Genomic DNA, 22,108 nt, shown 5'->3' on the forward strand with positions numbered 1-22,108 from the left:
TTTAACACCTTAAACATTTCCCTGTCTCAAATGCACCTGAGGTGTGGGGCTTTCCAGAGCTGCTCTATACATAGGAAAGGGAACCATCTGTGACTGGAAGAAACCAGTGTTTACAAGAAGGTGCATGAAGAGGTGGGAGAAGGGAAACTGTTCCTGAAGCCCCCACCAGGTGGGGAGTGTGGAAGGATTTGCTGGTTGCTGGAGCCGCCTTCCAGCTCCCCCCCCAGACTTAGAGCCCGAGTTAAACAACCGGGGGGGTTTACTTGGTCGTGCAGCCAGAGTCCTTTATTTACCCTCTTCGAAGACTACGACTCCCGCCATCCTCACGACTGTCTCATTCCGGGCTGCTAAAACTACATCCCCCAGCCTGCACAGCTTTCTGTTTCCCTTGGAGTGTGCCGAGAAGAGGAAGGAGGCGGAGCTGGAGTGTTTGCGTCCGCGCTCTGCCTGCTGGGACTCGTAGTGCGGCTCGTAGTCCTCTCCGAGAGCTTCGTGGGGAGGTGGACTTCACCTCCCGAGATGCTTGGCGGCGGGGGCGGGGCCAGCGCGATGAGTGAGCCCGGAGGGAGGGAGGGAGGCGAGGAGGAGAGAAGAGGGGAGGGGGAGCGGCGCGCTCGGGCTGGACTCGAGTCGGCTCGGGCGGCACCGGACGGAGCGGGGAAGGGGCGGCGGGCGGGCGAGCGGGCGCGGCAGGGCGGGCGGCGGGCCGGAGAGCGGGCAGCAGGCGGGCGTCCGAGCCCCGCCGTCGCGGGCCGGGAGGGGCCGGCTGGCTGGCTGCCCAACCGCCTGGCTGCGGGGCCGGTCATGGCGGAGCCCAGCCCCGAAGGTAAGGGCCGCGAGGGAGAGCCCCGGGGCTGCCGGGCGAGGGAGGCGGGGGCGCCGTCCGCCCAGCCGCGTGGAGGGGCGGCGCGGCGCGGGGAGCGGCGGCGGCGGCGGCTGCCCGGCCGGCCCCTTGTTGTGGGGGCTGGGGCGGGGGCCGGTCGCTGGGGCGCCCCCTCGGGCCGGGCTGCCGCCGGGAAAGTTCCAGTGGGGGGCGGGCGGCCCGATCCCGCAGCCAGGACCCTGCCGCCTGCCTTCTCGCGGGCCGGGAGAGGCGCCTTGCCTGGGCTGGGCTGGCCCGCGGCGGGCGGGGGCCGCAGCCTCCCCCTCACCGCCCTCCTTCTCTTCCAGATCCGCCGCCGAGCCTCAAGCCAGAGACGCAGGTACGAGAGCGGCGCTGCCGGAGCCCGCAGCCGCCGCCCCCCCCCCGCCACTCGTGGCCCGCCGGCAAAATGGCCCCCCGGCAGGGCGACGCTCCGACCCGGTCCGGGTTGCGACATGCCCGCGTGTGCCCGGCTGCGCCCGGCGGGCCCCTGCCTCCGCCCCGCTCTGGCCTCGCGCCTGCCTCGCTCTGGGGGCGTCCGCCACGGGAGGGAGCCGGAGTGGCGGGGCTCCAAGCGCGGCCCGACGCCTGTCGCCCGCTCGGGGCATCCCGGCGCTCCCACGGCGGGCCACGGAGGCAGGGCGCCGCCAGCCAGCCGCGCTCGCTGCAGCCCGGCCCCGGGAGGGGTTCCTGGCCTCGGCCGGCCACTCACCTCGCCCCGCTTCTCTCCCCACCCCCGCAGCCCCCGGAGAAGCGCCGGCGGACCATCGAGGATTTCAACAAATTCTGCAGCTTCGTCCTGGCGTACGCCGGCTACATCCCTTCCTCCAAGGAGGTGAGTCGGGCGCCGCGCGCGCTGCTCTCCCCGTCCTCCGGCCCGCTGCGCGAGGGGCTCCGCCGGGCCTTCGCGGGGGGGGGAGTCGGGCGGGGGTCCCGGCCAGGGCCGCTTGCGAAAGAGCAGCCCGGCGCGGCTCCCGCTCTCCAGAGGCGCCCGGCGCGGCGGCTCGTGCCCCTTCGGGGCTGCCGCGCTCTCGCTCCCTTTGGTGCTTTTAGCGCTGCGCCTTTTGATCTCCGGCTGCGGGCGAGCGCTCGCAGCTTTGCAAACTACAACTCCCAGGTGGCCGTGGGGTGTGGCCATTTTTTTCGGAGCCGCTGGTTGGGTGCATGCCGGGAAATGTAGGGAACTGCTGCGGGAGTAAGGGGCAGACATGTCCTTGCTTGTTGTGTTATGGCTGAGAGATTTCCACCCCTAGGTGCATGTTGGGAGTTGTAGTTTATACAGCTACTCTTGCCTCCTGTTGTTCCAGCCTCCCAGGGCTTACTTTTCAGGCTGCTGGGTAGGTCAGGGCTGTGGCGATCCTTTCCCATGCCAGACTTCAACTGAATGATAGGCTGAGCAGGAAAAGAGTATTTCTGAGAATGTACAGGGTTTTTTTAAAACTATCAGGATTTGGGTGGACTGGGCAGCCCATCAGATGGTGAGGCTCCGCGCCATCTTTTCTGGCCTCAGGCGCTGAGCATTGAGCTTCATGAATGGTTTCCTATGAGGTGTGTTAAGCCCCCTTAGTATTCAGGGTGCTGTCTCTCTTTTAGTTCCTGGTGGTTGATGTGTGAAAGTTTAAGCCATAAGAAAGGGCCTTGTTGCTCTTAGGAGGGCCAGGGCACCCGGGAAGAGTTGCCTCTTCCCTGCATTCCATCATGGTTGGGGAATTTAAGTATTTGGTCTGTGAGTAAAGCGCAAGTAGAGAGAACTGACTTTGCTTGTCTGCCCATCAGGAGAGTGACTGGACGCCCTCTGGCTCAAACTCCCCCATCCGCCCAGAGAGCGTGGTGGATAGTGATGGCTGGGAGTCGACGCACTCCGACCTGCACACCATCGAGACCTTTGTGAAGAAGGCCAAGTCCTCAAAAAAGAAAGCAGCTTTCCGCCACCTCAAACCAGACAGCTCACTGCTGGAGAAAATGAAACTCAAGGACTCCCTTTTTGACTTGGACCCTGTGGGCAAGCAGCCGCCACCACTGGCGGGGCCCAAAGGGGGCACGGAGAGGAAGAAGGACAAGCGGAACCGAAAAGTCACCATGGAGGCGGGGGGTCCCAAGCGCAGCCGGGGGGACCCAGGGGGGGAGAAGCGCTCCCGCATCAAGAAAAGCAAGAAGCGGAAGTTGAAAAAGGCGGAGCGCTCTGAGAAGAAGCATAAGGCTTCGCTGAGTGAGACGGACTCGGAGGAGGAGGAGGCGGCGGCGGCGGCAGCAGCAGTGACACCTCTGGCAGGGGTAGCTTTGCGGCCAGGCAGGGAGGAGGAGGGGGCGACCACGGCTCTGGTCAGTGTGCAAGCCCCCCCCGAGCTCTTGGCAGTCAGTTTCCCCGTCAAGGGCGAGGACACAGAAGGGAAGGAGGGCCTCAGTACAGAGACCAGCCAAGACGGGGATGGCAGTTCCAGTGAAGGTGAAATGAGGGTGATGGATGAGGACATCATGGTGGAATCAGGTGAGGAGCTGAGGGTGTCTCCCACCAAGCCGTGGGTGTGGTTCGTCCCAAAGGCTGTTGATTTCATTCACACGTTTGGCTGGACGCTTTTTAATGCAGGGGGAGGGGTCTCTGTCACCTTTATTCATCTCACCTCACAGCAGAAGATTCAAATGTAAAATGGGGCTGGGTGAGGCTTTTTAAGCCCACTTATGAGACACGCCCCCTCCCAGGTTTTTGGGTACTTTCAGAACCATGCCCGAGTGATGTGTGTTGGACCTCCACGTTTCTTTTAGTTTAGTAACATCTGGGCTGACATGAATGTGTGGTCAAATTAAAAATAATTGGGATCCTTTTGAAGCATTGGGGGGCGGTGTTTAGTTTGCACAGGCAGAGTGTATTTGAGATTTCTTGACATGAAATTAACTATAACCAGTAAATGTCTGACCTGAGTGTGAAGAAGATAAGTGGGCTTACTAAGTTTCAGGCATGGTTCTCCCCGCCCAAGAATTCCAACAACCTGCAGGGAAGAAAAGCCCCCCCGCCCCCCGTGCTCTTGCATTGTTCTGCTTGTCTGAGCCCAGTGGGGAGTGCAGATTGGCTTGGACCACACATACCAGAGATGATTCCAGATCAAGGAATTTCCCTCTGTCAGGTTTTTTTTTCCATTTTTTCTCCCCATGCTAATTGCTTTTCATCATTATTATTGTTTATTTATAGTTTGCCGCCTTCTCTGAGATCAAAGGTGGATTATATACTGCAAGTGAATGCAATATAATCAATAGCTAGGACATTTGCAGAGCAAAAGCACAACACGATTGGTAGTTAGGGCATTCAATGAAAACAGATATGGTAGCAAAACTAGCAAAAAGCCCAACACAGAGACGAAACCTTTCTGAATTTAAGCATAAGTAATATAACATCTTTAACAACGTCAATACCCAGTAGGAGCATATCTACATAGCTTTTAAAGGTATTTTCTGGTCACTGTTGCAGAAACACCCCCGACCCTTTTAACTCTGCAGCGTATTCTAAATAGAATTCAAATAGTTCACAACAGGGAGGCAACTTCTTTTTTCCATTAATGTTCCTTCTCAACATGGGACAAATATCAGCAACAATGACAGAGCAATGTAGTGTGTGTACCCCGTCCACAAGATTTCCTGTTAGTGCCAATCTGTTTTTCAGGGTGTACCAGCCACTGCCCAAATAGTCTGAAGCTTGTATCTGCCTCCCTGAGGGCTAGGATCTTAAACATGAGGAAATGAAAAACCAAACAAAAAGCTGATTGATTCTGATTGATTTGTGAGGGATACCCAACCCTTTAGAACTTTCAGCCATTAATGCCATTGGTACAGGCCTGGTTACACGCTGGTTTCTGACCCTGCCTCTCTCTCCTCCTCCCGGTTGCTGCTTCAGGGGATGATTCGTGGGACCTCATCACGTGTTACTGCCAGAAGCCATTTGCAGGTCGGCCCATGATCGAGTGTAATCAGTGTGGCACCTGGATCCACCTCTCATGCGCCAAGATCAAGAAGACCAATGTTCCAGACATCTTCTATTGTCAAAAATGTAAAGAAGGCTCTCGAAAGCAGCCGCCACCACTGCTCACACCTGCAGCTCCGGGTGCGGCAGCTGCCATTGCGTCCAGGGGAGGTGGGGAGCCCTAGCATGGCAGGGGAGGATGGCTGCATGCCAGATTTCCGCCCCAGAGGGACAAAAGACTGGACAGGGTGGAGAGTCTGTTCTGGACTGGTAGCCACACGAGCCTCAGTTCCTTGGGGTATTTGGGTGGGTGACAGACCCAGTGGTGGAGGGGGAGTCCTACCCCCACAAAACTCAGCAGATGCTGTCTGGCATACCCCTCGCCTGACCCCTCCCTTTGTGGGGTTGATACTGGTCCACCTCCCTATTTTTAGGAGTAGGATGGCATTAACCAGGCTGAAACGATTGAGGGGAGTGAAACTAGCCAACACAGAGGTTCCTGTTTGTACCTTGGGGTGCAGACAATGTTGGGAGGAGAGAGGGCAGTAGAAGTGTGGGGGTAGAATTGTCTTCATTTTTCTTCTAGCTCTTCCCCAGCAAAGTTCAGTTGTACATAGACAGAAAGCAAGTTAGCTTCTTCCCCATACTGGGATTTGTGTCTGTTTCCCTGTTGGAAAGCTTTTGTATACCCCCCCCCCCTTGGAACTCTGTAATTGTCTCATTCCTCCTGAGGCAGGAGGTAAGGCACAGAGCGTGCCTACTGAAAGAGAAAGGAGATCTGGGAAAAATATCACTTATTTTTTATTAATTCTTAGGGTCTTTTTGCTGGTTGCCATGAAAATGGATTTTTAAAACATGTTCCTGGGATGGGGTGGGAGAGGAGATAGAAGATTGACTTCGTTTGCCAAGAATTAACTCCTCCAAACTTATTTTTCTTTGGTGGGGGAGATTAATAGTCCACGGACTCCCTGGTAATTTTGCTGTTCTCAGAATAAGAAGGGACAATTTAAGTGTTAAGAGGAATAGGGAGACTGAGTACTTGCTTTCAGACACAGAGACCTAGAGGATTTGGGGGCTAATGAAGACTGTGCAGAGTCACTCCAGAAGCAGGCTCCCCTCGCCAGGATCCCTGGCTCTCAGAGAACTCTGCTTCTGTTGCCCCCAGCCTGTGCCCCACTTGAGGTTAGTCTTTTGATCAGTGGGGGTTTTGTTTTTGAGGTCCCCCTTATTGATGCCTTTTGTTCTAATATTTGCAACTGTATACATGGCAGAGTTTTTGAATGTAAATAAAAGATGTGGACCCTTTTGGCGTTTGTACAAGCTTGTGATGTTTGTTAATATTCTGTGAGCTGTCTGCACAGGACAGGGGCAAGGTGCCTCTTGAGCCTCATGGCAGGACAGGGTGAGCATAAGGGAGTGACTCTGACAAGGGAAGTATGCTTGATCCACAGCCCCCCCCCCCCGCATAGCAACCCACTGCATCCCCCCCCCGTAGGTAAGTAGGGGTGGGGAATCTCTGGAGATTTGGCAGTGGGGGGGAGGGTGCGCAGCAGGGGATATAATACCAATAAGCAGCCATTTTCTACAGGGGGACTGGATTCTGTGTCGTCTGGAGAGAATTCTGGGAGCTCCACAGCCACCACTGGGGGGTGGGGCGGGTAGGCAACTGGCTCCTCCCGACACTGGCTGCCTGCCTCCCCGCAGCATCAGTGCTGCCTCCGACGTATGGCTGCCACTGAAAAATTCCTGGAGATTTGGGGGCGAGGGCGCCAGCGGAGGATGGGGTCTCAGCGCGGTAGAACGCCACCCTCCGAGGCAGCCATTTTCCCCTGGGGAGCTGATCTGGCTGGGCTGGAGATCTCTTGTAATGTCGGGAGATCCAGGCCCCGACGGGAGACCCCCGGGCGGCCTGCTTCCCGGACAGGAGGGGGCGCCGACCGAGCCCAGCTCTGCCGCTGCCCCTCCCGCCTGGGTGCCGGGCGAGGCTCGAAGGGCAGACGCGCCTCTGACCGCGTGCAGAGTACAGGCGGCGGCGCGTCCGTACTCTTCCCCCGCACCCCCCCGCCCGGCCCTTTAGCACTTCCGGCGCTCGGGGAGCGGAACCTCCGCTTCTCACGTGACGGAAGGCCATTCCCGTCAGGACAAAGGACGGGCCCTTTTCCCTTCACGGGGACGCCGTGCCCCGCCTCTCGGCGTGGGGGCGTCAGTCCCCTCTCGCCCACGTGACACGGAAAAAACCACGTGACGCCTTCATTCACGTCCTCCGGGGTGGCGCGGCGCTCGAGGGGCCCTGCCTCTCGTCACGTGACAGGGCACGCGCGTCGCTCCCCCCGAGGCTGTTTACGTTGCTACGCGATGACGTAAGAACGCGCCGGGAAGGCGCCGCCGTCCTTGCGCCGAGAGACGCTCGCGCCGCGCGCCGCTCCCCCCGCCCCCCGCGTCGGCCCCCGTCGCGTCCGCTGCCCGCGCGCGGTTGCCATGGCGCTGGCGGCCCCCTCCGGGCCTGGCGCGGCCCCCGCGGCGGGCGAGACGAAGGTGATTTACCACCTGGACGAGGAGGAGACGCCCTACCTGGTCAAGATCCCCGTGCCGGCCGAGCGCATCACCCTGGGCCACGTCAAGGCCGCCCTGGCCCGCCCCGGCGCCAAGTACTTCTTCAAGAGCATGGACCAGGACTTCGGGTAGGGGCGGCCTTCTCCTCTGGGCTCGCCTCGGGCTCCTCCGCCCTGGCCCAGCAAGGCCGCCCCCCTGACGGCCTCTTTCCTTCTCTCTCTTCAAGGGTCGTGAAGGAGGAAATCTCGGACGACAACGCCAGGCTGCCCTGCTTCAACGGCCGAGTCGTCTCCTGGGTACGCGACTGGCATTGGGCGGAGGGGCTCGTGGCAGTCTCGCCGCCCTGCCCTTTAGCCCTGGCGATGGAGTCCAGGGGCTGTGAGGACAGGCCGTGCTCCCGGAGGCCCCTGGACCGCAGAGGGCCACTCCCTCAGAGCCGAACAATGGTTATGCCTGCTCGCAGCGCAGGGCTGTTGCCACAAGATCGTGTGCTGGGGTAGCACTGAAATATTAAGCAGAATTACCCCAGTCTAAGCTCATCAAAATCAGTGGGCTCAGACGGGGGTAACTCGGCTTAGAATTTCATTATACATGTTGCTGCACAGGTCTTGTGCGCGAGCCAGACGTGAGCTACTGTCTTCTGGCTTGAGCAAGTTACTAGTTTTTATTAAGAGCGCTCAAAACACCCACCAATTTTGAAAAATAAAAATAGTTGGTTTTAGGGGCAAGAATAATGAAAAATAGCAGAGTGTACATATGGCAGGTGAACATTTTTTTAAAATAGCTTTGTGGACTTTCCACCACCAAAATAACACATCATTGTAAAATTTCATTTCAAAAACTTTTTTCTGCTTTTGGCCTTTAGGATAGCTTACTCTTTTTGCTTACTTTGTAGAGAGAGTTGTGTTTTTGGCTCATTGCTTGTTTCTGGCCCTTTGTTTCATACAGCATAAACTGGAAAGAAAGAAGACCACGTGTGTTTACAACGCAGTGCTTTTGATAATACTATGTGACATTTCCAGTAATTGATCTTAAGTTTCTGTGTCTTTTTTGCCCTCGGTGTAAGTGAGTTGGTATGGAGCCTTTGGAGGTTCCACTTGCTCTTATGCCAAATGTTCGTCAAGGAAGGCAGATGGGAAGGGTCATATCCTGCTAATGTATACCTTATTTTTCTTTCCTTTGCACAGCTTGTGTCTTCAGAGACTCCACAGCCTGAACCTCTGCCGCCACCCCCTCCCATAGAGGTACGACCAGAGCCGTCACCACCCCCACCACCTCTTCCTCCGTTGCCTGTGGAACGGACAAGTGGTATTGGGGATTCCCGGCCTCCTTCTTTCCAGTGAGTAAAGGATGACAGATTGTGAGACATTTCTTCTTGCTCACCATGAATCCTGGGAGGTCTCAGAAGGGGAAGAGATTGAGCCACATAAAGTTACTGTGTTCATCTCATTCAGTTTGTGGGGGGAGTGTGTCAGGACCAATGGTTCTGGAAGGGCCTCCTTGCAAAGCTTGAGGTGGGGCTGCAAAGAATTAATCAACAGGCTCTTTCCTGGTTTTGTAGTCCAAACATTGCAGGCAGCCGTGAAAACCTGGACCATGAAACTGAGCCAGAGTCAGTTGTGTCGCTTAGGAGGGAGAGGCTGCGACGCAGGGAGAGCCTGGAGCAGGGAGGTGAGCTGATGGGCAGAAGGGGCATCCTTTTCCCTTTTGTTTTTACCTGTTTAGTCTGCTGTATTTATAGTTTGCTTTTCTCACTGAAACTAAAGGCAGATTATCCAGTGTAAATTAATATAAACAATAGGATGAAACTTCTGACAAGCAGTGTAATAAGGCTAGGATTACAGTCATCTGGAACAGAGCTGGAGAGGTGGGGGTTAGCAGCCATGTGGGCATTCAGCTGACACTCTCCTTCCCCCGTGCCAGGTGGGCACCGACTGAATGGCCAGTCACGGCTGGAGCGTCACCTCGCTGGTTATGAGAGCTCCTCCACTCTGCTAACCAGTGAACTTGAAACCACTAGCCTGTGTGACTCTGATGACGACGACACCATGAGCAGGTAATGAGACTGGGTCTTGGACTGAAATGGCTTTCTAGGGCTGTAAGCTGAGAATCGTGTTTCCTTTGGCATCCTGAGAGATACACAAGTCAAAGTCTGGCCTGGCCATGGATACGTCTAAGTCAGAGATGCGAAGGTGGGTGAGACTGGCTTCTGAGCGTCGGTGTCTCCCCATCTCCAGGCATGTCGGCTGCTAAGGGCTATTTCCCCCCGCCCCCTCGTTTTGACTGAGTCCAGTGAACTTGTCTTCCTCAAGGTGTGTCAGGAGTCTACCTACAAGAGACACTATCCCCATCTTCCCACCTGTGGTGTGAATGGGCAAGAGGAATATTTTGGCTATTGGATAGGAGCGACTTGCATTTAGGAATGACTTGGGGGTGGGAGGGATATTGAAGCAGGCGCTCTATGCAGCGGATGCTCCTGCTGGGACAGGGTGGATGGATGTTGTGGCTCCCACAGACATCCAGAAGAGTAAGGAGGGTTGCTCTTCTGTTTTATGTGCAAGGGAAGATACTTGTGCCAGATTGTATTGTTCTTTCTTTAATATACTCTTTTTGCTTGTGGTTAAAGGATCCAAAGCGTTATGGGATTGAAGTGCAAGGAAATGAGGCCAGCAGGTCACTGGCTAGGGCTTCCTGTACACTCTCTGGAGGTGGCATTCCTAATGGTGGTCTTATTGTGTGTCTTGAACCTCTTCCTGCTTGGGAGGCTGCTGCTCCCCAGAGAGAAAAAAACTAACCTGAAGATGCTTCCTTGTCGTCCAAGATGTCAGTGCCCAGAACGGGGGGGGGGGATTTGTGGGTGTTTGCCTGTGTCTGGTGGGGAGCACAACTGAAGGCTGTGCCAAGGATCTCCCTTCCTGTCCATCCAAGCATCCTTTGTCTTTATGCCACGAACTTTGCTACCAGCAGCGTGATCTTTATTTGTTGGTCAAATTGTTCATAGCCCATTTTTCCTCTTGGCTCAGAGTTGCTTACCAGGTTAGTAAATAAAATATAATAGGTTAAAACCAAATAAATTTTTAAAAAGCGGAAGTACTTTCCTGCCATGTTTGTTCCTGCCCCATCAAAAGTCCTTGCAAACAAGCCTGTCAGCGCCTTCTGAATATCTCCAACAAGAGGGCTTCCCTCACCTTTTCTCAGACCCCATGCCACAGGGTGGCTGGGGCTCCGGCCAATGCCAGGCAGGCCACCCGAAGCTGAGGAAGAGCCAGCTGGATATGCAGACCTGGTAGAGTGAATGGTTTTGGACTGCCAAAAAAAAAACCTTTTGGGGTAGATACAGCAAATGTATCCGTTGGTTTTCCATGAGGCTTTGGCTTTTGAGTCTGTATTTCTACTCATTGCAGGTTCAGCAGCTCTACTGAGCAGAGTAGCGCCTCCCGTCTCCTCAAGCGCCACCGCAGGCGGCGGAAGCAGCGCCCGCCTCGTCTTGAGCGGGTAGGGATGAGTCCTGCCCGAGGTGCTGGCTAGAGGGGCATCAGCGATGAGTCTGCCCACGCAGCACGGGTGGAGGAGTGGATGGGACGGCTGCTGTCTATGCTTCAGGGGGCTTTTGTGCCAAATTGACTTTCCCTGCCTCCCCCCACCCCCTTGTTTCAGACTTCTTCTTTCAGCAGCGTCACAGATTCTACCATGTCTCTCAACATCATAACAGTGACTCTGAACATGGGTAAGAGAATAAGTGCTCTGGGGAGAGGGACATGAGGAAGACGTGAAAGGCTGATGGTTGGGATTTAGACATGGAGGATTCCAAATGTAGAGGAGTGCAGAGGTGGGCCAGACAAGAGTCAGGAGGTGAGGCCGAGGCACATCCAACATGTGGGAGCTTTCCCATCCACTCGGGAGTTGCTTAACAATTTGCCTAGTGGACCACTGCCTCCCAAGTTGGAAGTCGGCTCTCCCTATTTCAGGGTCCAGAAAAGCAGGCCCAGATGTGGCCTGCAGGCTGAAAACAACCGCCCGCCTCTCTGCCAGGTGTGGTGTGTATGACCCACGTGCAAAGGGAGAGGGCAGCAGTCAGAGGGGTGATACTTGGTTCTTGTGCCGCCAATTGCTGCCTGTTTCTATGGCTACCGCAGGCCAGGCCAAAAAGGTGGGTGCCGAGGTGGAAGCTGCCTCAAGAGACAGCAGAATAACCTTTCTGGGAAGCCTTCAGGGAAAGACTGGGCAGGCATCGGTCTGGGCCAGGCTTGGCTCAAGGGCAGCACCTCCTGCCTCCTGTGGGGCTGGCTTTGTTGGGTTGCTGGAGTTTTTTGTCTTGATCTGTCTTCTTACCTAAGGAGAATATTGGCCTTAGCCTTCTCTTCCTCCCCGCTCAGAGAAGTACAATTTCTTGGGCATCTCCATTGTGGGGCAGAGCAATGAGCGAGGAGATGGTGGCATCTATATTGGTTCCATCATGAAGGGTGGAGCAGTTGCAGCAGATGGCAGGATCGAGCCAGGGGACATGCTGCTGCAGGTGAGGCCAGCGGGAGTCCTGGGGGGGGGTGTTTCCACGCTTGACAGTCTGGGGAACTGGGGGAGGTCCCTGCCAGAATGGACTGGGGGAGGGCGGAGTTTGAAGCAGCCTCTGTGACGTGCTCATCTTTGTCTTTCCCCCCAGGTCAACGACATTAATTTTGAGAACATGAGTAATGATGATGCCGTGAGAGTCTTGAGAGAAATTGTTCACAAGCCTGGGTAGGGGCTGTTCTGCAAGAGACTCCATGTTTGGCAGGGGGAGCGGGGAGCGGGGCAGCACTTACAGCTGCTGGCTCACTTCCTCTTTTTCTTTGCAGTCCCATAGTGCTGACAGTGGCCAAGTGCTGGGATCCCTCCCCACAAGGATATTTCACCCTCCCGAGAAGTAAGTGACAAGCCCAGCCCTTGCATAGCGACTGTCCTGCTTTTAGGGGCTTAGCCCCTTTTGTATCCCTCCTCCTCTCCCTAACAACCCTGTGCGGCAGGGTGGGCTGAGAGAGAGTCTCCACCACTAGCCCATTCTGCCTTCGTCAGGGATGGGGGAGGGAACAATCCTGGCTCAGGATGCCCAGAGGATGGGCAGGATCCTGGCTGTACCTGGGTAAGTCTGCGGCTCCAGACCCACCCAATCAAGGCCAAAGATGTTTTGCCAAACAAGGCACTGAGTTCTGTGCTGTGTTCAGACTGGCTCAAAGGCACCTGGATCTAGTCCTGTGGCATCAGAGGGTGTGACCTTTGCCCAGCAGCCAGGGTGGCAAGGATTCTGGAGCTGCTTTCTGGTTGATGGCGGCTGGGTTGCAGGTGGGAATCCATCCAAGCAAGCTGCAGGAGGGGGCTGGGATCTTCTCTGCTCTGCAAGGAGGTGTTGCCTTGTTTTTTCTCGCTCTTCTCAAGCCTTCTGCGTCCCCCTTCTCTCTCCACTCGGACTCCTCCCTCCTTTATCCAGATGAGCCTATCCAGCCAATCGACCCTGCAGCTTGGGTGTCCCACTCAGCTGCGCTTACGGGGGCCTTTGCAGCCTACCCTGGAAGCAGCTCGATGAGCACCATCACCTCGGGGACCTCGGTCACGGAGACAGAGCGTGAGTGCTGGGAAAGGGGGGCTCACAGCAGTGTGGCTGAGGAGGTTTTGGGAAAGACGCCAGACTCTTGAAATGCCCGTGTGGGTTTTCCGAAAAGGCACTGCAGCAGTGGATGTTGGGCACTGAGCAGCAGGAATGAATTCCAGCCCCGCCCCCCCGCCCCCAGCGTATCCATGGGCAAAGCAAGGGGCCGTCTCTTGGGAACCGAGCAGTACTCATAGCAAGTCGGCAATTCTGTCAAATTAGAAATAGCTCCTGTAGCCTTTTGTGCTTCGAGCAGGCCGACTTTAGTGGGTATAGGCTGCTGCTGCTGCTGCTTGCCAGCTTCCTGGAGGGAGCGTTTCTTGAGTCTGCCTTTTCACTACCTCCTCTCTGCAAAGAGGCTTCTGCAAAGCCCTGGAAATCTGCCTGCCACCCTTGCTTTTCATGTGTGCTCTTGAGTTGTCAGCGCCTCTTGCCTGTTCATGGGAGATGAAGGGATGTCTCGTGTCTTGGACATTCCCATCCTGGTCGCCAGTTCGTTCTGATCCTGAGTTCAGCTCCAAGGCTGGAGACTTTGCAGCCGGCAAATTGTGCCAGAGCTCAGATGTGCCTTTTGGAGGGGGAGGCTTTGGTGCTGCTTTGACGTCCATGAGTCTGCTCACTTCCTCCCACCCCCACCCCCGCCATCTGTCTTTTAGGCTTTGATGACTTCAATCTGTCCGTCCACACGGATATGGCCTCAGTCACCAAGGCTATGGCCTCCCCTGAGTCTGGCCTGGAGGTGCGCGACCGTATGTGGCTGAAGATCACCATTCCCAATGCCTTCTTAGGTACCAGCAGAGATGGAAGAATCTGGCGGAGGGTGGGGCGAATCCTCGGCCAAAATGAGACAGCCAGTAGCAGCAGGGGCTGGACTGGAGTGGTCCCTCTGAAATTCTGACTGTTGGTTACTGGGGGAGGGGGGGCACACCCCCATGGCAACCTGACATGCGGCCTTCCCTCTTCCACCAGGTTCTGATGTGGTGGACTGGCTGTACCACCACGTGGAAGGTTTCCAGGACCGCCGTGAGGCCCGCAAATACGCCAGCAACCTGCTGAAGGCCGGTTTCATCCGGCACACAGTCAACAAGATCACCTTCTCAGAGCAGTGCTATTATATCTTTGGTGATTTCAGTGGTTGTGAGAACTGTAAGTTGGAGTCCCCCCCCCCCACACACACACCTTCATTTTATCTGGCTGGAGGAGGCGCAGAAAGGGAGGGGGGCTGCCTTTGGGGCTCTGGATCTTGTACCTGGGGCCACCTGGGTGTGTTCAGTTGCTTGACTGATTTTGACTTGGTGTTGCCCTCCTTTCAAGGGCTGGTAACATTGCTGCGTGTCTTTCTGTGTGTTTTGGGGCTCTACTGGTCCAAGGACTCTGGGTGTGTGGGCCATTAGCAAAATGGGCAGTGTACAGGCTTGGCGCAAAGCTGTTCCGCCATTTAAGTGCCACCTCGGATGCATCTATTCTGTGCTGCTGCTCTGGTGAGCACCTTGAGCGCCATGGGCGCTGCTGGACTTGCCGAGTGCTGCCCAGGTCCCGCTTTGTTGGCTTAGATGGTCATGAACTCTCCCTGCCTGTCCCCTCCATCATCTCCCTTATTGTCAGATACTTTGGAATGTCCTGAATGCTGGGAGCAGAACTGTGTTTCCTTCACACGGCACACCACCAGCACTTGGAGGTACCCAGAAATGGGCAGAATCTCTGCTGAAGCTCCCACTCTGATTTCAGGCATGGTTTCCTTTTCTTCTCTAGACATGGCCAGCCTCTCCCTCAATGACAACGATGGCTCCAGCGGGGCCTCTGACCAGGACACGTTGGCCCCCTTGCCTCTGCCGGGCACCACCCCGTGGCCCCTGATGCCCACCTTCTCCTATCCGTACCCAGCCCCTCACCCGTACAGCACCCAGCCCCCGCCTTATCACGAGCTGTCCTCCTACAGCTACGGCATCGGAAGCGCTGGCAGTCAACACAGTGAAGGTAGGGCGGCCAGCCGGGGAGGCCTGGGGCGGGGAGTCCTTCCTTCTCTGACCCCTGCAGTGGGTTCCTGGGCGAACTGAGCAGAACCCCCTGAAGGGCAGCCTCCTGGGCTTGTGTGATGCCGGGGCTGGCAAGCGACGAGGAGGACGCGGGTTTGCGGGGGAGAGCGTGAAGTTCACCAGCAGGTCCTGGGCTTGAGGGGACGAGCCAGGGAGCCTGGATTGTCAGGGCAACGGAGTTCTTGAGCACATGTGATTGGCAGGTCTCGGGCGTCCTTCCCGCTTGTACCTCCCCATCGTCGTCGTGACTTGCAGGGCCTCTCTGTGGCTGACGGTTCCTTTTGCTTCTTGCTTGCAGGCAGTCGGAGCAGCGGTTCCAACCGCAGCGATGGAGGCACCGGAGGCAGCAGCCGTGGGGCCAGCAAGCACCAGGAGGAGAAGGCGGGGGCGGATTCCAAGTCAGGCAGTGGGAGCGAGTCCGAGTATTCGACCCGCAGCGGCAGCCAGCGTGGAGGGGCTCTGGCAGGGCCCAGTGGGGAGGGGGCTTCGCAGCGTAGCCTGCACTCCCACCATTCCCTGCATGCAGCTTACACGGCCCCCGGGGGTGTGCCTTTGGCCTATAACCCCATGGTGGTGATGATGGTCCCACCCCCTGGCCCTCCTGCTGCCGCTGCAGCTGTACAGCCCCCTGGGGCCCCCCCTGTGCGCGACTTGGGCTCTGTGCCCCCGGAGCTCACAGCCAGCCGCCAGTCATTCCACATGGCCATGGGCAACCCCAGCGAGTTCTTCGTTGATGTGATGTGACTCCTGGCGGCTTCCCCCTCCCCTCCTCCCAGAGCTGCCCAAAGTCTCCTGACTGCCCACTTGCATTTTGTGGGCTCCAGCCACAGAGCTTTTCAGGTCCCAGCCTGACCAAAAACTTGCTTGTTCCAATGACACAGCTCTGAGGTCACCTGCCCTTCCGGTACCGCTCCCCATTGGCTGGACTCATCTTGTCCTGTGTTTTGGCCTGGAGCAATCTGGCTTCCAGTCTTGCCTTACAGCTCCTGTGACCCCAAGTAGCCTTACAAGTCCCGTCCTTCACCAGCAGAGCCGTTTGCCTCCATGCAGTGACCTGCCACTTGTGGCTACACGACGGTGTCACTTGCATGGCCTGTTTTGCCTTCGTGATCACTCAACAGATCCTCCTTAGTTAATCAGCTGGCTCAGCTCGTCACCTTGTGACTTCTGTATCTTGAGCCTCTTTTATATATCCTGAGGCCTGTTTGGCCACTTTTAAAAGATGTGACTCAGGTCTCTAGAATCACGTGACCTCTGCCTTCCTGTTTCCTGTCTGCCTTGACTTTGAAGGACGGTTGGCCTCGTGGCCTCTGCATTCTGGCCTCCGGGGCCCTGCGCCCATGTCTTTGGTACCAGCTCCCTCTGGCTCTTGGATGTCAGGCGCTGCGTTGGGCACGCACCACGGCTGCCTGTCTTTTCTTTCTCCTGTCACATGGCCAGGTCTTTGAAGGGTTTTGTGATTGGGGGTCCTCTTTGCCTTACTGTCACTTAGTTATGCGTCACAGAACTTCCACCTTAACTGTCTTCCTCCTCCTTTCTCAAGAAAACTGAGAAGTTGGGGAGTAAGAAGTTGATCTTTGGTACTTCTGGCTCCCCTACCCTTTTCCTGCTCTTGATGATCACAAAACCGGTATCAATGAAGGTAGGAATTCTGTTTGTTTTTTCGAATTGTTTTTTAAGAACATTTTTTATTCATGTTTTCAGAGTTAAGTTGGTTTGTTTTTTAACTTCTTTTTGTATAGAAGCCTTTCCGTCCCCCCTCCCAAAAGTTCCTTCTGAACACTACATTCCCTCTTCTCCCACCCTTCTGACAACTTGAGTTTGCCTCTTTGCCTTTTAAGGGTCCAGTACCAAAGTCTGACTTGAAAAGGTTTATTCCAGGGTCGCCCACATGCATGCACGCCCCCTCCCTCTTCTTCTCTTGTGCCGCTGGCTGCTCTTTGCACTGTTCTCACTGAGGGCCAAGGTCACTTGAGGCAAAATTCCAACATCACTAGCTCTGGCCGGTGAAATGAGGCCATTGATGTGGTTATAGGTACAATGGAGACTTCTCGGGAGCTTAGTTCAGTGTCTGCAAGAACTGTGGGGCAGAGTCCACATCACGCAACATCTTGGGGGAGGGATCCCAGCTGAGGCATGTCGAGTTTGTGCCTGGTCTGCAAGGAAAGTCCGGGGTGCATTCCCAGCATTGCATGGAGCCGCTGCAAGGAAAGGCCCTTCTTGGCCGCTGCTGCCAATCAGAGAAGGGAGTGTTGAATGAGGTGTTTTAGGTCACCCAACTAGAGCCACATTCCTACCCACCTGCCTGTGGGAAAACTTTTTCGTTTCCCCACAGACCTGCCTCGCGGGCAGCTGACGGCCTCTTTCCCTTGCCCTGATCTAGAAACATTGCCACATTGGGGGATGGAAAGAGTTGTAGCCGAGAGATCTCTTTTTCCGCCCAAACCCAACTATTTTCTTTAAAGAAAAAGAAAAACATTATTCGAGAGAGAGAAAGATCACCGTTAGTGAGTCCTTTTTTGAAGAACCTGTGTTGCCTTCGCATAGAAATTTCAAGACTACGTGAATCTCTTGTATCAAGACAGCCCCCTCTGTCAGTCTCACTCAGTCTTGCTGATTCGTACCATCAGCCAGTCTCAGGCAGAGATAAGAGTCCTTCCCTGTCGCTCCTGCCTGAGCTCTGGAACCTGAGATGTTGGAGGCTGAACCTGGAAGGGCAGCAGATTAACCAGTCAGCCAAGTCCTCTCCACAGATTTCATTTTGAAGATGCAAAATAATTTGAAGCTCTCACCTGCGTTTATTCTCATAAATTTATAAACATAAAATGAGAGAAAATAGCCAACTTTGCACAGTGTGATAAGGAAAAGTCCAAACGAAGTGGAGAGAGTGAAGGGGCTGTGTTGAATATTTTAGGGGGTATTAAAAATCCCAAAGGGTTTCTTTCCCTCCAAGTTAGGCAGATGGGGCAGAGTTTGGAACCTGGAGTTTGTGTGCAGGTCTCATTGAAATTCAGAAAGGGAGGTTGGGTGTTTGTGGGAAGCAGAATAGCTCCCCGTCTTACCTACGGTTTCTGCTCCCGTCCCACATCAATGCCAAACAGTATTTAAGGCAGAGTGGATGTTGCTGTTTTCACATTGCCTCTTGGGGTTTTGGACTTGACTGTTTTTAAACAGTGTCAGACACTCTTTTTGGTTCTGCTTGCTCTCCTGGAACTCTGGCCCCTGAAACAGCTGCAGCTGCCCCCTTTCCCTGGATCCTTCCGAGTATCATTTGTAACGGGAGGTAGGGGAGAAGGGAGTGTGCATTTTCTTCCCTCAAACGGGGTACGATCTCTCTTCCCTGCTCTCCTCAGAGGTGCTAGATGTGTCCCACCCAACACGCCATCCCAGGGCAGTGGAGCAGCAGGGAGGGCAAACCCCTCCCTTGGGATTGAGCCCTGAGTATTTCATGCTCCCTTGCTTCTAGGGGGGATGTGCGTGCAAGTGTGAATGTGTGTGATCAGTAGCAGATAACTATTTTGTAATAACATATTTATTTTTTAGCTCTTTTGTGTACAAAAAAGCGTTCAATAAAAAACAATCTCATAAAATCCTTAGCTGGCAATTCTGCATTTTTAATTTTATTTATTCATTTATAGTCTGCTTTTCTCACTGAAATCCCAGGTGGATTGCACAGTGCAAGTGAAAGAACATAATCAACAGCTAGGACATGCGCTGAACAAGTACAACAATGAACAACAGTTAAGACATTCAGTGAAAAGCTACAATAGGGTACAGTATCAGAAAATTTGAAAACAAGCATTAAGTTGGGCAGAGATATGAAATTCTTCTGAAACAGTGCATAATTAATTTACATGGCATGTTAAGCAATGAGAAAACTCCCCAAGGGTGAATTATATTCTGCCGATATTGTTAGATCTATCAGCAGCATTCGACACGGTCGATCATGACCTGTTGGTCCACCGCCTTGCCGATGTGGGGATTCGAGGGACAGCTGTGCAGTGGTTTGTCTCTTTTCTCCATGGTCGGGGACAGAGGGTGGCACTAGGGGAGAAGTTGTCATCCCGCCACCCGTTGGTGTGCGGTGCCCCTCAAGGGGCAATACTCTCCCCCCTGCTATTTAACGTATATATGCGCCCCCTCGCCCAGCTGGTACGGAGTTTCGGACTTGGGTGCCATCAATACGCAGATGACACCCAATTGTATCTGATGATGGACAGATGGCCTGGCTCTGCCCCAGATGTCCTGGAACGTGCCTTCGGAGCTGTGACTGGATGGTTGAAGCAGAGTCGGCTGAGATTGAATCCCTTGAAGACGGAGGTCCTGCATGTGGGTCTAGGGTCCATGGGTGCGGGACTCTGGCTCCCCGTTCTCGATGGAGTGCCACTTACGCCGGTGTCGAGAGTGAGGAGCCTGGGGGTGGTCCTGGATGCTTCCTTGTCTATGGAGGTACAGGTCGCAGCTGTTGTTAGATCCTCTTTCTTCTACCTAAGACAGTCTCGACAACTTGTCCCCTACCTATCGACCCATGACCTTACAACAGTGATCCGGGCAACGGTCACCTCCAGATTAGACTACTGCAACTCACTCTACGCAGGGCTTCCCTTGGGCTTGATCCGGAAACTGCAGCTGGTTCAGAATGCAGCTGCACGAGTGGTTGCCAGAACTCCAGTCATGGCACATATAACACCCATCCTCCGTCAACTGCACTGGTTACCAGTTGAATACAGGGTCTGGTTCAAGGTTTTAGTGTTGACCTATGCGAACTGGGCCCAGCATACCTTCGGGACCGCCTCTCCCCATATGTTCCCCGGAGGTCACTTCGATCAGCTAATAAGCAGTTGCTGATGGTCCCTGGCCCCAGGGAGGTCCGCCTGGCCTCTACCAGAGCCAGGGCCTTTTCAGTCCTGCCTCCAGCCTGGTGGAACTCTCTGTCTGAGGCGACTAGGGCCTGGCGGGATTTGTTACCTTTCCGCTGGGCCTGCAAGACGGAGATGTTCCGCCGGGCATTTGGTGGGGGCTGGGCTGTCCTCTCGCCGGCCATACCACTGAAGACCTTCCACCACCCATGCAGGACAATGCTGCATTTTAATATTTTATACCCACCAATTTTAATTGTTTTGATAAGATGTTTTAATGTTTTTATAATGTTTTTACTGTTTTAAGCTGTTGTTAAACCGCCCTGAGCCCGTCTGACGGGGAGGGCGGTCTAGAAATGTGATTAAATAAAATAAATAAATAGTCTACATCAGCAGACTGTACCCAGTAGTGTAGCATATGGTCCCTGTCCCTACCATAGAATGTGTCTGAGCTATTTCTTATGACATAGCCCTATAAACTGGGTAGAAAGCCCAGAATAATTCAGTTTTGCATAGTATACAGAAAGCCAGGAGAATAGGAGCTTTCCTGACCTCAGGCAGGCCGTTCTATAAGGTGGGGGCCACCACAGAAAAAGCACGTGTGCTGACAGCTGTCGATTTTGCCCAACCCACAGGGTGGTATTTGCAGAAGGCCCTGCCCAGATATGCAAAACTGCTGTGGCTGAACATGGGGGGAGAGGCAGTGAGATGTGAGGGGCCAAGGCCGTGAAGGGCTTTGAATATGATACGACCTTAAGTTGAGCCCTGTAAATGATGGATAGCCAGTGGAGTGATTGGATAATGGGAGTGTTACGCGTGCTCCAGCTCGTTCCTGAGAGTAAATGAGTTGCTGCATTCTGCACCAGCTGGAGTCTCTGGGTTGACTTTGAGGGGAGACGTACCTGTGTAGAGTGCATTACAGTTGTCTAGTTCCGGTGTTACTGTGGCATGAATCCGGGTGGCCAGATCAACTGTGTCAAGGTAGGGGACCATCATCCAGGCCAGTCTGAGTTGGGAGAAGGCCTTTTTTGCCACTGCCTTTACTTGCTTCTCTGTCAGCAGTGCTGGATCCAGTAACCCCAGGCTCTTAACTGAGTCAGCCAGGCTCAACCCCATCAAAGGTTGGAAGCACAATGTCCTTCAAAATCTGTGCTCTTCAAACCAGCATCACTCTGTCTGGGTTCAGTTTCAATTTGTTTGCTTTCAACTGTTTGACAGCAGCTGTCAAGGTGCGACTCGGTACTTCTACTGCATCGCCAGGACATTTGGTTAGTGAGATACAGAGTTGGGTATTATCTGCATATTCATGGCATCCAATTCCATAGCTACAAATTAGTTCTCCTAAAGGCCTTACATAGAGGTTGAATAACATGGGGGATAAGATTGTGCCTTGTGGAACCCAGCATGATAATTCCCACGCTGAGGGTTGCTGGTCTCCAGTAGCAGCCCTTTGAGTTTGTCCCATGAGGAACCTTTTAAACCAGTCCAAAGCAAATCCCTGATACCCAATTCTGCCTCTAAAGGCCTCACCAGGAAAGCGTGATCTACATTGAAGGCTGCCCATAGATCTCAGAGAAGCCACAATGAAACACGTCCTTTGCCTACAATCAGGTGGAGGTCATCAACCAAGGCCAAAAGAGCCAAGGGTCCAGAGGCACACCAGAATTGTGCAAAGAGGCACAGAGCTGGTCAGCGGCTGCTCTCGCAACCACTTGGCCCGGAAAAGGCAGCTTATTTTTATTTGTTGTAATTATTTTTCCTGCGAGAGCCCAGGCAGGTTACACAGAGACAGGGCCATCATTGTAAAGAGTCCAGTAGCACCTTTAAGAGTTACCAACTTTATTGTAGCATAAGCTTTCGAGAACCACAGCTCTCTTTGTCAGAGTTGACGATGCATCTGACGAAGAGAGCTGTGGTTCTCGAAAGCTTATGCTACAATAAAGTTGGTAAGTCTTAAAGGTGCCACCGGACTCTTTACCAGTTTGCAACTACAGGCTAAGAGGGCTACCTCTGCTGGCTCTAGGGCCGCCATCGGCCCCCTCGGAATGCTCTCCCAGGAGCGGAGGGCCAGAGCGGGGCGGGGGCCTCGGCAGGGGCTCGGCAGCATCAGCAACGCCCCAGCCACGTCTGCGCCGCGAGGAACTACAACTCCCAGGGTGCCCCGCGCTCCGTACGCGGGGAGGGGGCGCGCGCGAAGGAATTCGGCCTCCCCCAGTTGGGCCG

General features: G+C 54.7%; 2 protein-coding genes across 2 annotated transcripts; both read left to right on the forward strand.

Annotated features, from left to right (window-relative positions):
• The first annotated feature begins 608 nt into the window (after positions 1 to 608).
• On the forward strand, positions 609 to 6,119 carry PHF23 (PHD finger protein 23). Its single transcript, XM_054995176.1, has 5 exons — positions 609 to 826; positions 1,171 to 1,202; positions 1,605 to 1,697; positions 2,639 to 3,350; positions 4,749 to 6,119. The coding sequence occupies exons 1-5, from the start codon at positions 805 to 807 to the stop codon at positions 4,997 to 4,999; spliced, it is 1,110 nt and encodes a 369-aa protein (XP_054851151.1). The 5' UTR covers positions 609 to 804; the 3' UTR covers positions 5,000 to 6,119.
• A 1,082-nt stretch (positions 6,120 to 7,201) lies between these two features.
• DVL2 (dishevelled segment polarity protein 2) lies at positions 7,202 to 18,610 on the forward strand. Its single transcript, XM_054995125.1, has 15 exons — positions 7,202 to 7,495; positions 7,594 to 7,663; positions 8,555 to 8,706; positions 8,929 to 9,038; positions 9,291 to 9,423; positions 10,772 to 10,862; positions 11,025 to 11,094; positions 11,744 to 11,883; positions 12,028 to 12,104; positions 12,203 to 12,270; positions 12,832 to 12,966; positions 13,647 to 13,778; positions 13,960 to 14,136; positions 14,743 to 14,967; positions 15,325 to 18,610. The coding sequence occupies exons 1-15, from the start codon at positions 7,293 to 7,295 to the stop codon at positions 15,768 to 15,770; spliced, it is 2,229 nt and encodes a 742-aa protein (XP_054851100.1). The 5' UTR covers positions 7,202 to 7,292; the 3' UTR covers positions 15,771 to 18,610.
• Positions 18,611 to 22,108: the final 3,498 nt, after the last annotated feature.

This window comes from Eublepharis macularius, chromosome 12 (genome assembly GCF_028583425.1).
Source record: "Eublepharis macularius isolate TG4126 chromosome 12, MPM_Emac_v1.0, whole genome shotgun sequence".
Lineage (NCBI taxonomy): Eukaryota > Metazoa > Chordata > Lepidosauria > Squamata > Eublepharidae > Eublepharis > Eublepharis macularius.